At 54.2% G+C, this 12067-nt stretch overlaps 1 protein-coding gene across 2 annotated transcripts in view; it reads right to left on the bottom strand.

Moving 5' to 3' along the window:
• Positions 1 to 549: 549 nt before the first annotated feature.
• The window catches only part of Wdtc1 (WD and tetratricopeptide repeats 1), a 61706-nt gene continuing 50188 nt past the window's right edge, over positions 550 to 12067 (bottom strand). The window contains exons 10-16 of one of the 2 annotated variants that reach the window (XM_005394898.2): positions 11897 to 11972; positions 11197 to 11302; positions 10287 to 10460; positions 6541 to 6776; positions 4962 to 5136; positions 3703 to 3895; positions 550 to 2511 (exon numbers count right to left, since the gene is read on the bottom strand). In XM_005394898.2, the coding sequence (XP_005394955.1) occupies positions 2314 to 2511; positions 3703 to 3895; positions 4962 to 5136; positions 6541 to 6776; positions 10287 to 10460; positions 11197 to 11302; positions 11897 to 11972 (1158 nt within the window). In that variant the 3' untranslated portion in view covers positions 550 to 2313. Of the gene's footprint in view, positions 2512 to 3702; positions 3896 to 4961; positions 5137 to 6540; positions 6777 to 10286; positions 10461 to 11196; positions 11306 to 11896; positions 11973 to 12067 lie in introns of both variants that reach the window. The other variant, XM_005394896.2, reaches the window with a different exon arrangement.

Genomic DNA, 12067 nt, shown 5'->3' with positions numbered 1-12067 from the left:
ACTGCATTGCTAATGGTGTTCTGAGCTGAGAAAGTTTGGAAAGCCCTAGTCTAAGAGATGATCTGATAGCCCAGGACACAAGAAAAAAACCACAGATTGTGAAATCAACTGAGTAGGCAGCATTCTTCCCTCCAATAAAACAGAAAGGTAAACAGAGCACATTGCATGTGGCAGGGTTAAGTATTATTGTGTAAAATTCTGCCATTATGTGTGTATGTGTAAGCAGGTCAGAGTGTGAAAAGTATATTTCTTATATGGGTTCTGATTTTAAAAGTTTGAAAAGCCACTAAGACTGTAAGCCTCTTGTTTTATAGAAAAGAAAGCCAGAGTGAAAGCTGATTATTGCCAATCACAGCCACCAGTGCTGGGCTTTGTGCTCTGCCCTGCTGGGCTGAGTGGCCACTGCTCACAGTGACCTTACAAGGCAGACCTCATTCTGCCTGTGGAGGGCAGCTACTCAAGTTCACGGAGCTACAAAGGGGAAGGACGAGGTACCCTCACTTTGGTCCCAAGACCCATCTGCACCCCACAAATGCCACCAGCCACAACTAGAACAAAATGGTTTTAATCAATTGCGTCACCCTCACTCTCCTGGGAGCAGAGCAACAAAAAGGCTCGGCTCCTGCCCCCAGAGGACAGTAAGGCTTATGTGTCTCTCCACACTGCAAGGCCCAGGCTGGGCAGGCCGGGGTGGGAGCAGGAGACAGGGAGGGGGGAAATGGCGGGTGGCTTGAACACAGGAAAGCAAAGGGGCCCTAGCTGGTTCTTATGTCCCAGGGCCTAGTCCCAGTACTCCCGCTCCCCCCTCTCTGGTTAGAGAAAGGTCATGGAGAAGAGACAGGGGAGCAAGTCCCAGCAGCAGGAGAAGCAGCAGCAGCTGTTTCCTTCACCAATAAATATACTTCATTACCAAGCTAGAAGAGAGGGGTGGGAAGTGGGACTGGGGTGGGCAGGAAGGGGGAGAAGCTGCCACCTGTGTCGCTGGGATTAAAGCAATGAGATGGTGCCAGACCCCCCACCACTAGCCTCACCCCCCTCGTCTTCTTAAAACTGTGAAAAAGCTTTTAACATGGCCCTCCTGTCTCCAGGGCTGCTCTGAAGCCTGACTGAGAGGAGGCACCTGGCAGAGACAGGGGCTGAGAGGGAGGGAGGAAGGGAGGGAGAGAAGGGAGGCTGCTTCTCCCCAGAGGCTGCAGCTGGAGGGCTGGAGCCAAGGAAGCACAGAGGGGAAGGGGGAGGGAGAGGGAAGGGAGGATGAATCAACTACCCAGAGCAGCTCCTGAGCAGGAGCCAAGGGGGCAGAGGGAGAGGGAGGCTTGGTGGCGGGTGACCGCTGCATCCAGTGTAAAGCTTGGGGCTGCTAAGGAGGCAGGGCTGAGCTAGGGACTTTCCCACCCCCCTCCCCCCCAGAGCAGCAGGGGACAGAAGAAAGCCATCACTTCTTTGGTCTTTGTGGCGGCTCAGCACACAGGGTGGAAAGGAAGGCAGAGAGGGCAGAGAGGGCAGAGAGGGCAGAGAAGGGCCCTTAGCAGGAAGCGCCACCTCAGCAGCGTTGGCCTGGCCGGGAGCTCTGGCAAAAAGGTCACAGTGAGGCCGAGGAGCGCCCGAGTGGCCGGAGTGGCCATGGTGCAGAAGTGGCTGCATGGGTGGGTGTGGTGTGGTGCGGCGCCCCAGCCCCTGCCAGGTACCTCAGGAAAGGCAGAGCCTCTAGGGGTGGCCAGGGAGTGCAGCCCCAGGACCAGGGCTGGTGCCTAGGAGGGGGCAATGAGGCTCCCCCGCCGCTAAGGCAGGTAGGTTGGCCTTGCCCGTGTCCTTCTCTTTGCCTCCACCCTAGCCTTCCCTGAAGCCCACGGGAGGGGACACTAGCCCTGCAGGTGAGAGAGCAAGAGCGGCAACAGGCCAGGGCTGGCCTTTCCCAGCGGAGAGTTCCGTTCCCCTTCTTGCTGCCAACTGAAGGGCACGGCAGTCCTTGAAGACAGCATCAGCCCTTGCCTCTCTAATGGAGGCAGAAAGGGATCTGAGGCAGCCCAGAGCCCTCCAGGAACGTGGAAGCAGGAGGCGGGGTAAATGGAGGGGCTTCCCCTCCTGCTCTTCTGCTCAGGGCTGGGGACAGTCAAGGGACAACCAGCCCAAGAGTCTGAAAGCCAGCGAGTTGCAGCAACCCCCACCCCCAATGCCAAACTAACAAAGAAAACAGGGGAAATGAAAAAATGGGGGTGGGGTGGGAAGACAATCCAAAACAGAACCCCCTGACCTCCTGTCCGGGGAGGAGGGCCAGCCAGCAACTGGGCTGGGGCTGGGACTAAGGAGTGTCTAGCTGGGCCGGCACTGCACCTGGCCCTCGGAGCTGTCCTCATCGTCAGAGGCCCCGGCGCCCCCACTGCTCAGGCCTGTGATCCGGTAGCCCATGTTGAGCAGCATCACCTCCAAGGGGTCCGCATTCATGCGCCTTTGGTTGGCCTGAGAGGCGCCCTCCATGTCCTCCACAACTCGGCCTGTGAGGTCTTCACTCTGTGCGGAGAGGGGGAAATGTGAGGCACCCCAGGACACACAAGGGAGGCACATCCTCTTGTACATGCGGACAGGGGCAGGGGGAGGGAAACACACAGAGCCAACTACCTCGACCGGAGGATGTGCACAGCACTGATGCTCATGGGTGGAAGGGAAGAAACGTACTGAGACACAGGTGAGAACACCTGTACTGTGGGGGGGGTTCAAGACGTGACTCCACACACCAGGCTGTGCACCTATGGGCAGGGCGCACACAAGGTAAAACACCACAGGATGTACGTGGGGGACATGCCAAGGTACATGTATCTGTGGGCGCACACATACTGAGACACAGGCAGGGGCACGGACGTACAGCTCCACCCCCACTCCATTCTGTTGCACTCCCAACAGCCCTTCCTTTATCTCTCCTTCGTTCTCCTCTCAAGGGAGGCCTCTGGAGGGTCCTCTCTTTACAAGTCCAAGCAAATCAGCTCTGGAAGCAGACCCACCTTGTGACTTCTGGCAGGAAGTGGGAAGAGGAGAAGGGGAGGCCTCAGGCGGCTCGTGGGCTACCACACCTCAAGTGTGGAGGGCCAGAGCAGCCTAAGTGTCCTTCTGGGTGGGGCTTCACAAGTATCACTTCTTTTTCTTTGCAGCAACCTCTGGAGTGCTGCTGTCATCCCCATTTCCAGCACAGAGATGGTTGTCTCACAAGCAGTGAGGGAAGGGGTGGGACTCAAGCCTGGGCCCATCAGACTCCACAGCTCGTATATTTCCCTGTGACTGAGGGACTGGCCTCTGAACACCTCTGGGCAGACGCACTGCAATGGTGCATGAGGAGAAGGGGTCCTAGGGGACCTCGGAGGCACCCTTCTCATGAGGTTCCAGACCACCACTGGCCTGGTTCTCCCTCCGCCACCTGCACCCCTGCTTGTGTCTGGGCCTCTCAACTTCGCAGCTGGCTCAAGGACTTGGTCCACGAAGGCCCCCGGAACTCCCCACTGCATCTGCAACTTCTAGGACCTGAGGGCTCCCACCTTGACCCAGCTTTGGGCTCTAGGGCAAAAGCTTACTCACCCAGCACTGCTAGGCTCTGCATGGCTCACTTCTCTTCTCAGCCCTCAGAGGCTCTGCCGGAGGCCCTGCACAAGGTCCCTCCCCTCCCCTCCCCTCCCCTTCATCGAGCTTCAGCCACCATGCCCACTCTCTCACCTCTGGTCGGGGGTTCCAGAGTCGCACAACAGGGTCAATGCCGCTGGTGGCCAGGAAGCAGTAGCTAGGGTGTGGCTGCAGACAGTTGACAATGGACTCATCCCCCTGGAGCACGCGGACAAGGTTGGTGGTCTCTTTCTCCCAGATGAAGAAGGAGCCATCATCAGAGCCACTGACGATGTACTGAGCATTGCTGGCAGAGGGGCAAAATGCAGGGAGGTCAGGTGGGGTACTGCCCTAAAGCCTCAAGTAAAGGCTGTGTGGCCTAGGGCAAGGGGGAGCAGGAAGTCTGGAGTCACTCAGTTCCCACACTCAGGGTCTGCTCTTGGCTTGGAGCTCGTGGGACTCTCTCCATACTGCAGACGCTAGCTACAGATCAGTGACTGCCTGTGTCCCTTCAAGACTGCATCTCTCAAAGTACATTATAACCTCCTCGGTGCCAGGATTAGACTTTTTAAAAATATCAATCACAGCTTCAATACATACTTTATTTATTTAGTCTTTGCAGATCAGCCTGGCCTCGAACTTGTGGCGATCCTCCTGTCTCAGCCTCCCGAGTGCTGGGATTACAGGTGTGCGCCACCACACCTGGCCAGGATTATATCTTGCAGCTTATAGTTTCTAGTAACACTCTCATCGAAGCCTTCCCTCAGCGATTCTAAGCCTCTTAGGCCCAGAACTCAAATCCAGTACATCCACAGCTCAGGCCTTCACATACCACTAATATTTAGAGGAGATCCTAATGATGAGGGTTCCGATTCATGTTCATGCGTCTTGCTTAGCCAAAGAAAATATAAATGTCTACAAAGGAGGGCTGAGACCTGGACTCTGTCCCTTGGTACCCAGGGTGCAGTTCTGAGCATACAATGGGTAATAATTCCCAGCTTCTCAGGGCTCTTGCTTTATCCTCCTCTAGCAGAGCAAACCTCTGAGCGTCCAGATAAAAAAAAGCAAGGTCTGGCATATGCAGACAGATGGCAGGAGCAGGGATAGAGGAATGGCCCAGGCACTGGACCGGATGCTTCACTTGGATTACTGCACTAGTTGCTGTTATGGCTCCATGAGCAGGAATGGCTGGTTTTATTTTGTAGGTTAAGAAACTGAGATGGACAGAGGTGGAGCCACTTGCCCTAGAGTACGGCGGCAGAGCTGGGAGCTGAGGTTCTTTTCTAAAAGCACTACGCCCTCACTGCCGTCCCATCCCCTAAACTCCTCCTGCCAGCAGGGCTGGGAACCTCCCTCTGTTCAAGGCCTCAGACCTGCCGAAGAAATTGGCCTCCTTGATATCCGTGGTGGTGTTGCAGTGGCCACAGTAGCGGAACTGGTAGTCGTAGCTTCGTTCTCGCAGTACCATCTCATCTTCTGAGATGGAGTCCTTGCGGCTCGTGCTTCGGAGACGGACAGGACCACCACCACCAGCTCCCTTCTTCTCCTCTGGGGGCAGAGGTCAAAGAAAGGTGAGAGTCCTGTCCCTCCTTCCCCCAGCCCCCCAGTGACCCTCTTCTAGCCCAAATACTGGCAGTATAAGGCTATCTGCCCCTACTCTTACTCTGGTAAACTGGGAAAAAGTTGTGGGCAAGATGCAGCATTGAGCTCTGCCATCTTTTAAGGACGTTTAAAAGGAGACTTCTGATGCAGGGAGAGTCCTGGCTCAAGTCTTTAAGTAATGACCTGGAAGCCCCAGGGATGCACAGGCTCTAGGTATGTTTGTGTGGATGAGAGAGGCAGGATAGGGCAGGGGGAGGCACTAGCACAGGGAGCCTGAATGGTGGCTTTTATAGACAAATTCATAGCTCTTAAGGCAGTAAGGATGAAGTTTTATTATAGATCCCAACTGTGGCACTGATTGGCAGGTGAATCACGCTAGCCTGCTCCGTTCCTGAAAAGGCCATGTTCCTGCCTCCTTTGCAGCCCTTGGACATGCTTATCCCTAGGTCAAGGACAATTCACCTCCCACCGCCACCTTGTATGCTCTGCATCCCTCTCACTTTGACTTGTGTGTCTCTTCCTGAGGAGCGCCCGACTGCTATCGAGCCTCTCCTGTATATTGATGCCACTCGCCCTGCCTCTTGTCCTTCCGTCTTTCCATCAGGGCTTGTTTCTTCAGGGGGCTGTGAACTCCACCAACAGTGAAATCACATCTGATGGGGACACAGCTGTATCCCTGGGACCAAGCACGATGTCTGCTACGTGACAGGTGTCTGCTAATTATTCACTGGACAAATGAACTAATCCCATGGTGAGTAAATTTCAAAGGAGAGAGAGGTGAGGATCTGTGTCTCCCTCCAGTGAGCTCACCTTCCACATTTACAGACCACAATACCATGACCCAGCTCGCTCTGCAATGCTAGTGTCATGAGCTGGGCAGGACCTGTGCAGGTGAGCAGTGGGTTCAGAGGCTGTGTGGTGCCCACAGCCACTGCCGGGTAGAGCTGATGGCATTTCTACCACACGGTCCTGCTGTCTGCTGCACTTGCAGGGACCCCAACAAAGGTAACAATCAGCTCCTGCCTCTGAGCCCAGTAGAGCTACCATGGCCCTGTCTGGGAGCGGGTGGGAAAGCCCAGCTGGAGCCACATGGCCTGACTGGGCTGAGTTTACTTCTGTACCGGGTGCTTTGAACATGCTATAGCTAATCCTCAACAGAAACTCTCAATAGGAGCTGTTAGCATTTTCCTTTTTCAGGTGAGCAAACAGTCTCAGAGATACTCAAGGTCACATGGTTTCTGAATAGCATCTGAATTCAGGCCCCTCCAAACCCAGAACATGTCCTCCCCAGAGGGTCATGTGGCATTGAAATAGGTGAGTGACAGTAACCCTTCCTCAGTGTCCACTCACCACCATCATTTTTGGAGAAGAGGGCGGCTGTGATGTCGCGACCCAAGGCATCACAAGCGCTGCTGTGGGCCTGCTCCGGGAACTTCCCTTTGAAGTCGTCCAGGCACTCCAGGGCCTCAGCCACATACTTGAGCTCAAAGAGACAGCGAGCCAGGCGGAAGTGTGCCTTCAGGTGGCAGGGGTTTAGGGAGATGGCCTTGAGGCAGTCCCTCAGGGCATCATAGTGGTCACCGTCCCTGGGAAGGCAGGAGAGTACAACTTGGAGGTGGGGCCAAGTGGTAAGCAAGGGGTACCCACTCAGTCTCCTCTGCTTCCTGTGGCCAACCCAGCCCACCTCTGACAGATTTCAGGGTGAGGGGACTTAGGGAATGAAGAGAATCTTGGTTCAACCCAGTCTTCCCTCCTGGGAGTATACTAAGGAGCAAGCCAAGAACTTTAGGGCTTGGGGATGGCAAAAATGGTGTCAGGCTGCCCTCTGCTGGGCACAGACCGCAACTGTGCACCACTCACCCAGGCACCCGCAGCTCTGCAGCAGAAGGCCTGGCATCCTGCCCATCTCAGGCTCCCCAAGCCCTCCTCCTCTTTTCCTTCATCCACCTCCTCAAATACCCCTGCTGGCCTTCAAAGCCATGTCCAAGGCAGGGGGCCCTCAAGGACAGTTCTGTGGTCTAGGGAAGCCAGAAGTGCCAGGCCAGGGACTCGGGGTCTGACCAGCAGGCAGCAAGCCCTCAGCCAGACCCCCCTCTGTCCTGGCTGACTGATCCACAGCAGCTGTGGCCTCTACCTCCTGGGGCTGGAGGATGGGGCCGGACTGTCTGGCAGAGTCAGCTCTCTGGAAGCTGATGATGAGGGGGCTGCAAACGCTCCCAGTCATTCCCACTCACTTCTCCAACCTACAGTATGGATGAGGGAAATGGGAGAGCTTTTCATTTGGGGTGAGGAGAAATAAATGGGAGGAGATAAAAGGACAAGCTCCTCCTTCTCCTACTCTGGGCCAGAATAAAGGAGGCATGCACCCCCAGCTCCCAGAGACCTGTCCTCACCTCCTGTGTGGAAAGCCAGTCAGAACACAAGAATCACTTCTTACAAGCATATTCTTTTTCTCCCCCTCCAGGGCTGGGTGGGCTGGGCAGAGCGAGGCCATAAGCAGCACTCCTCAGAGCCGACGGCAAGGCTCACAACCCCTTGCATGGCCCAAACATGCCTGACATGGAAAGGCTCCTCCGGCCCCTTCTCTCCCTACAGCACTCAGAGGGAGCACCCAGCCCTGAAGCAGCCATACTCAGGCCAGGAACCAGCAGCTCGGCAGCATGGGGCAGGCAGGAGACAGGGCCACTTTGATGGCAAGGGCTGCGTCAGAATGAATGGCTATGACGAAGGAGCAGGCGATGTTTGGAAACCCAATTACTGCCTGCAAGGTGCCCCTTTGAGCTCCTGGGGAGAGCCAGACCAGAGACCAGCCAGGAGCCAGAGGGTGGGCTGCATCCGGAAGCAGATGGCAGCCCTGGGGAGACTGGCCTGGGACAGAGTATGACATTCTAGGGGTCACTGGCAAACATGTGGAGATGGGAGGAGAGAGCAGGCCGGCCCTAGGGCTCACCATCCTAAACACACTGCCAGATCAATGTCCCCGAAAGGACAGCCCCTCCACACGTCCGTCTCCTACATCAACACTCTCCAGTAGCTGCCCATCATGCACTGAATCCAGGCCAAACGCCACCGCTCTGCATTCCAAGCCCTTCCCAGGCCGGCCCCAGGCTACCTCACAGACTCATCTCCTGCCAGTCCCGTCCCCAGCCCTCTGCTCCAGCCAAATGGATTTGCTGTTCTGAGGCAAGCTCTTTAGTCAGTCCCCAGCCCCCTCGCCTTTGTTCACACCATTTCATCTCCCCGGAATGTCCTTTCCACCGGCCCCTCCTCCTCTTCATCTCCTTGTCTGAGTCTGCCCACACTTCAAGCTCTTTCAGACACCTTGTCTTTCTTTTACTCTTTTCCTTTCTGCAGTGTTGGGGACTGAACCCAGGGCCTTTGCACTGAGCTATATCTCTAGCCCTTCTTTTATTTTATTTTGAGACAGGTTTTTGGTACGATGCTAACTGCCCAGGCTAGGCTTTAACTTTCAATTCTCTTGCCTCAGCCTCCCTGAGTGCTGGGGTCACAGGTGTGCCCCACCATGTCTAACTATTGTACATCTGACCCAACTTTTCTTCTTTTTTTGGTCTTTTTGAGACAGGGTCTCGCTATGCAGTTCAGGCTGGCCTTGAGCTCACTTTGTAGCCCAAGCTGGTCTCAAACTCGCAACAATCCTCCTGTCTCAGCCTCCCAAGTGCTGGGATTACAGGTATGCACCACCACGCCTGGTTTGACCCAACTTTTCTTGATGCCAACAGCACTTTAGGCTGGTGTTGTGGCACATGCCTGTAATCCCAGCACCCGGGAGGCTGAGGCAGGTGTATTGCCATGAGTTCCAGGCCAGCCTGGGCTACATAGTGAGTTCAGAGCCAGCCTGAACTATATAACAAGACCTGTCTCAAAAACCAAACCAAACCAACCAAACCTAAATAGCACTTTACCTGATCATCAGGCTCACTGTTCCTGCCTCCCTGATTCTGAAATATGGACTTTATCTCCTTAATAAAGCCGGGGTGCCCAGGGGCACAGGAACTCAGAGTGACAGAATTCCATGTCCCTAGTATGTAGCATTTGATAGGAGCTCAGAGAACAATTTGAGGGCACACATGGACTAGAAAATCATCACTCTCTTTTAACAAGAACAAAGGCATAAAACTGAGCTCTCAGTCTCGAGCCTTGGTGAGGACTTCCACATTCTACCCAACTGTTGGGACAGAGAGGTGAAATACCTCAGGATGGCCCGAAAATGGTCAGCTCCTAGACTTAGGTGCTACCTGAGCCCTAGGCAAACTCCTGATGCCTGAGCTAAGGCCTGTAGGGACGGCATCTTCCCTACCCCCTACTTACAATCCTGCTGACTTGGGTGGGTTTCTTAAGCTTCCCCAGGCCTGCCTAGTTTCAGCCAGACGATGGCACACCAGCTGGCCTGTCTGTCTGGGCAGAGCCGACGGATGCCAGACGGAGCAGAAATGGCTGTGGGCCCAGCTCCATCCATCTCCAGTCCTGGCCCTGGCTGGGGGATGGGGTCTGCCTGCCTGCTTGCCTGCTGGTGCTGCAGGCGTAAGGGCTGGGGGCCCTGATGGTCTCCAAAGATGGGGGGCTCCTTGGACCTGCTATCATTTTGTAGCATGAGCCACACTGGCCTCAGATCTCTTGGCCCTCACTTGTGCTCGGTCTAGTGGTTCTAGAGTACAGAGAGCAAGTCACCAGAGTAAAGGGTTACAGGGTCACTTTAGACATGTACCAACTCAATTTATCAAACGCTTCATTTTCCTCCAAGATTCCACTGTTCCCTCAAAGACCAATTTAAGATCCAGTTCTCCAACAACTGGGATGAACTCTCAACTCCTACTTCCTCAGTGGCCACAGCACTTGCTAACAAAGCAACATGTTGAGCTTCCTTGGTGCTTGAGACCCGAGACTTGGTGTACCTGCCTATCCTTAGCCTAGGGGTAGGGAGGAGAAAGCTGGGCTCAAGAAACCCTAACAGGTAGCAGGATGCTACCGCCACCTTTCCTGGATGCCTTGGCAACATGGGTCCATCAGGCCCATTGCCTTGCAGTCCAGCTGCTTCATCCCTTTTTGGCCAAGTCCTCTCTGTAGTGCTCACTCACCACTTGCGCTTCATGTAGGCAGCAGCTCGGTTTCCGTAGAGCATGGCATTGTGAGGAGCCCTCTGCACAGCCTTACTGTAAAGCTGAATGGCCTGGGTCCACTGCTGGCAGGCAAATGCCTCATTGGCTTGCTGCTTCACGCGTTCCAGATATGGGGGCAACTCTACTTGGGGGCTGAAGAGGAAGAGAGTCAAGAAGGCAGACTAGCCAAAGGAGTGTGTGGCAGCCGTCAGGAAGTCTTAAATCCTACCCTAAAGCCCACAAAGCTTTCTTAGCCCCTAGAGTCAGCAGTGTCATCTAGAAGAGGGGACCATTCCTATTCCTGGCCTGGGTTTTTACCTATTATGATGAGAGGGAATAGGCACAATTCCCAACGCTCTGAGTTGGCAGGAAATAAGAGGGGCAGAAATAATACTCTTGGGCGTGACAGAAACTGACACTACCTGTGTCTTCATGCTGAGCTGAACCTTACAACTACCCTAGTCTCTCCTATAGATCTCTGTGGAGAATTCTTTTTCTCTCAAGAGCTAAAAAATTTGAGAATCTATATATATATCCAAAGTCCAGCATAGGGCCTAGCAGAGGATAGAGGTACGAATATCAACTGGACAGAGAATAATGTAATAGGGAAAGACCATTTCTGTGGGAATCTCTTTTTGGAGAGTGCTCAGTGCTAACAGGCAGCTAGCCCTGGGCCCTACTCCAGCTCCCAAGGAAATGGAGCTTCAGTGTCAGCATGATGGGTACCTCTGGGACCACTAGCCACCCTCTAAGTTTCTCTGCTCCAGTCTCTACCCTTTGGGATGTATGCCTGGCTGCAGGTCAGGAGGAAGGTTAACAGAACATGTCCTTTTCTCTAGTCCATAGGTGTAATTGAGGATGGAAGATTGGACAAGTCAGCTGGCCTCACCTGACATGGCCTGTATTCTCTGGCAGCCGGAAACCATTGCTGTGAAGATGTAGGCCATTAGACATACCATTGGACACACCGTTGGTGGACATCTTGCCATTCTGGACTTCTGGCAGGGATGGAGAGAAAGTAACAAAAATAACTCAGGAGGAGTTCCCACTTTCTTCTCTATAGCCTTTTGGCTTCCATCACAGGGTCTGATGTTCTACTGTGGGACTATTCTCCTAGGGTGAGACCCAGTTCCTGAGACCAAAAGACCAGCAGGCGACAGCATAAAGAAAAGCCTGCGCGCCCTCTGCTGGCTGGCTGAGGACACAGCTTTAGTTTAATCTTCCCCTTAGCTGGGGTAGAGGAGGGAATGAGGGCTGAGGAAGTGCCTGCATCAACTGTAGGCACCAGGAAAAAGTCAATGAGCTAGGATGAACAGAGGAAGGGCAACTACCTAAGGTTCTCAATAACCAGGCCACAGGAAGAACACATCTGTTCAGAGGGAAGTGAAAATGGCTGTGATGCAATGCCCTTGGGCAGATCTCTCTGACCTCTTATTATTTTCTTACTGTAGTGACACAGTCATTGAGAGATTTGCTCCTTTTGGAGCACTGCAGCTAGAGTCCAGAGTAAAGGGCAAGCTTCTCAGCAGAGGTGGCAGGTGCCCAAGTTCCCCAACTGGCCTCAGCAAACACAGTAAGAGAGAACTTACCCCCAGAGGAATGGCATTTTCTAGGCAAGAGGAAGGTGTATGGCCGTTGCTTGTAGGTCAAGTCAAACAAGTAGACCTAGAGTTGAGAAGCCAAGAGAGATGGAGGCTGTGAGGCCAGGATGTGGCTGAACTACTGCCAAGGCCATGGTGGTTCTCAAGAACCAGCGTCTT

The sequence above is a fragment of the Chinchilla lanigera genome, unplaced genomic scaffold, assembly GCF_000276665.1.
Source record: "Chinchilla lanigera isolate Chin_1 unplaced genomic scaffold, ChiLan1.0 scaffold00051, whole genome shotgun sequence".
Taxonomy (NCBI): domain Eukaryota; kingdom Metazoa; phylum Chordata; class Mammalia; order Rodentia; family Chinchillidae; genus Chinchilla; species Chinchilla lanigera.
Note: the sequence above shows the minus strand (reverse complement) of the source record. Positions and strands in the feature narration are given on the sequence as shown.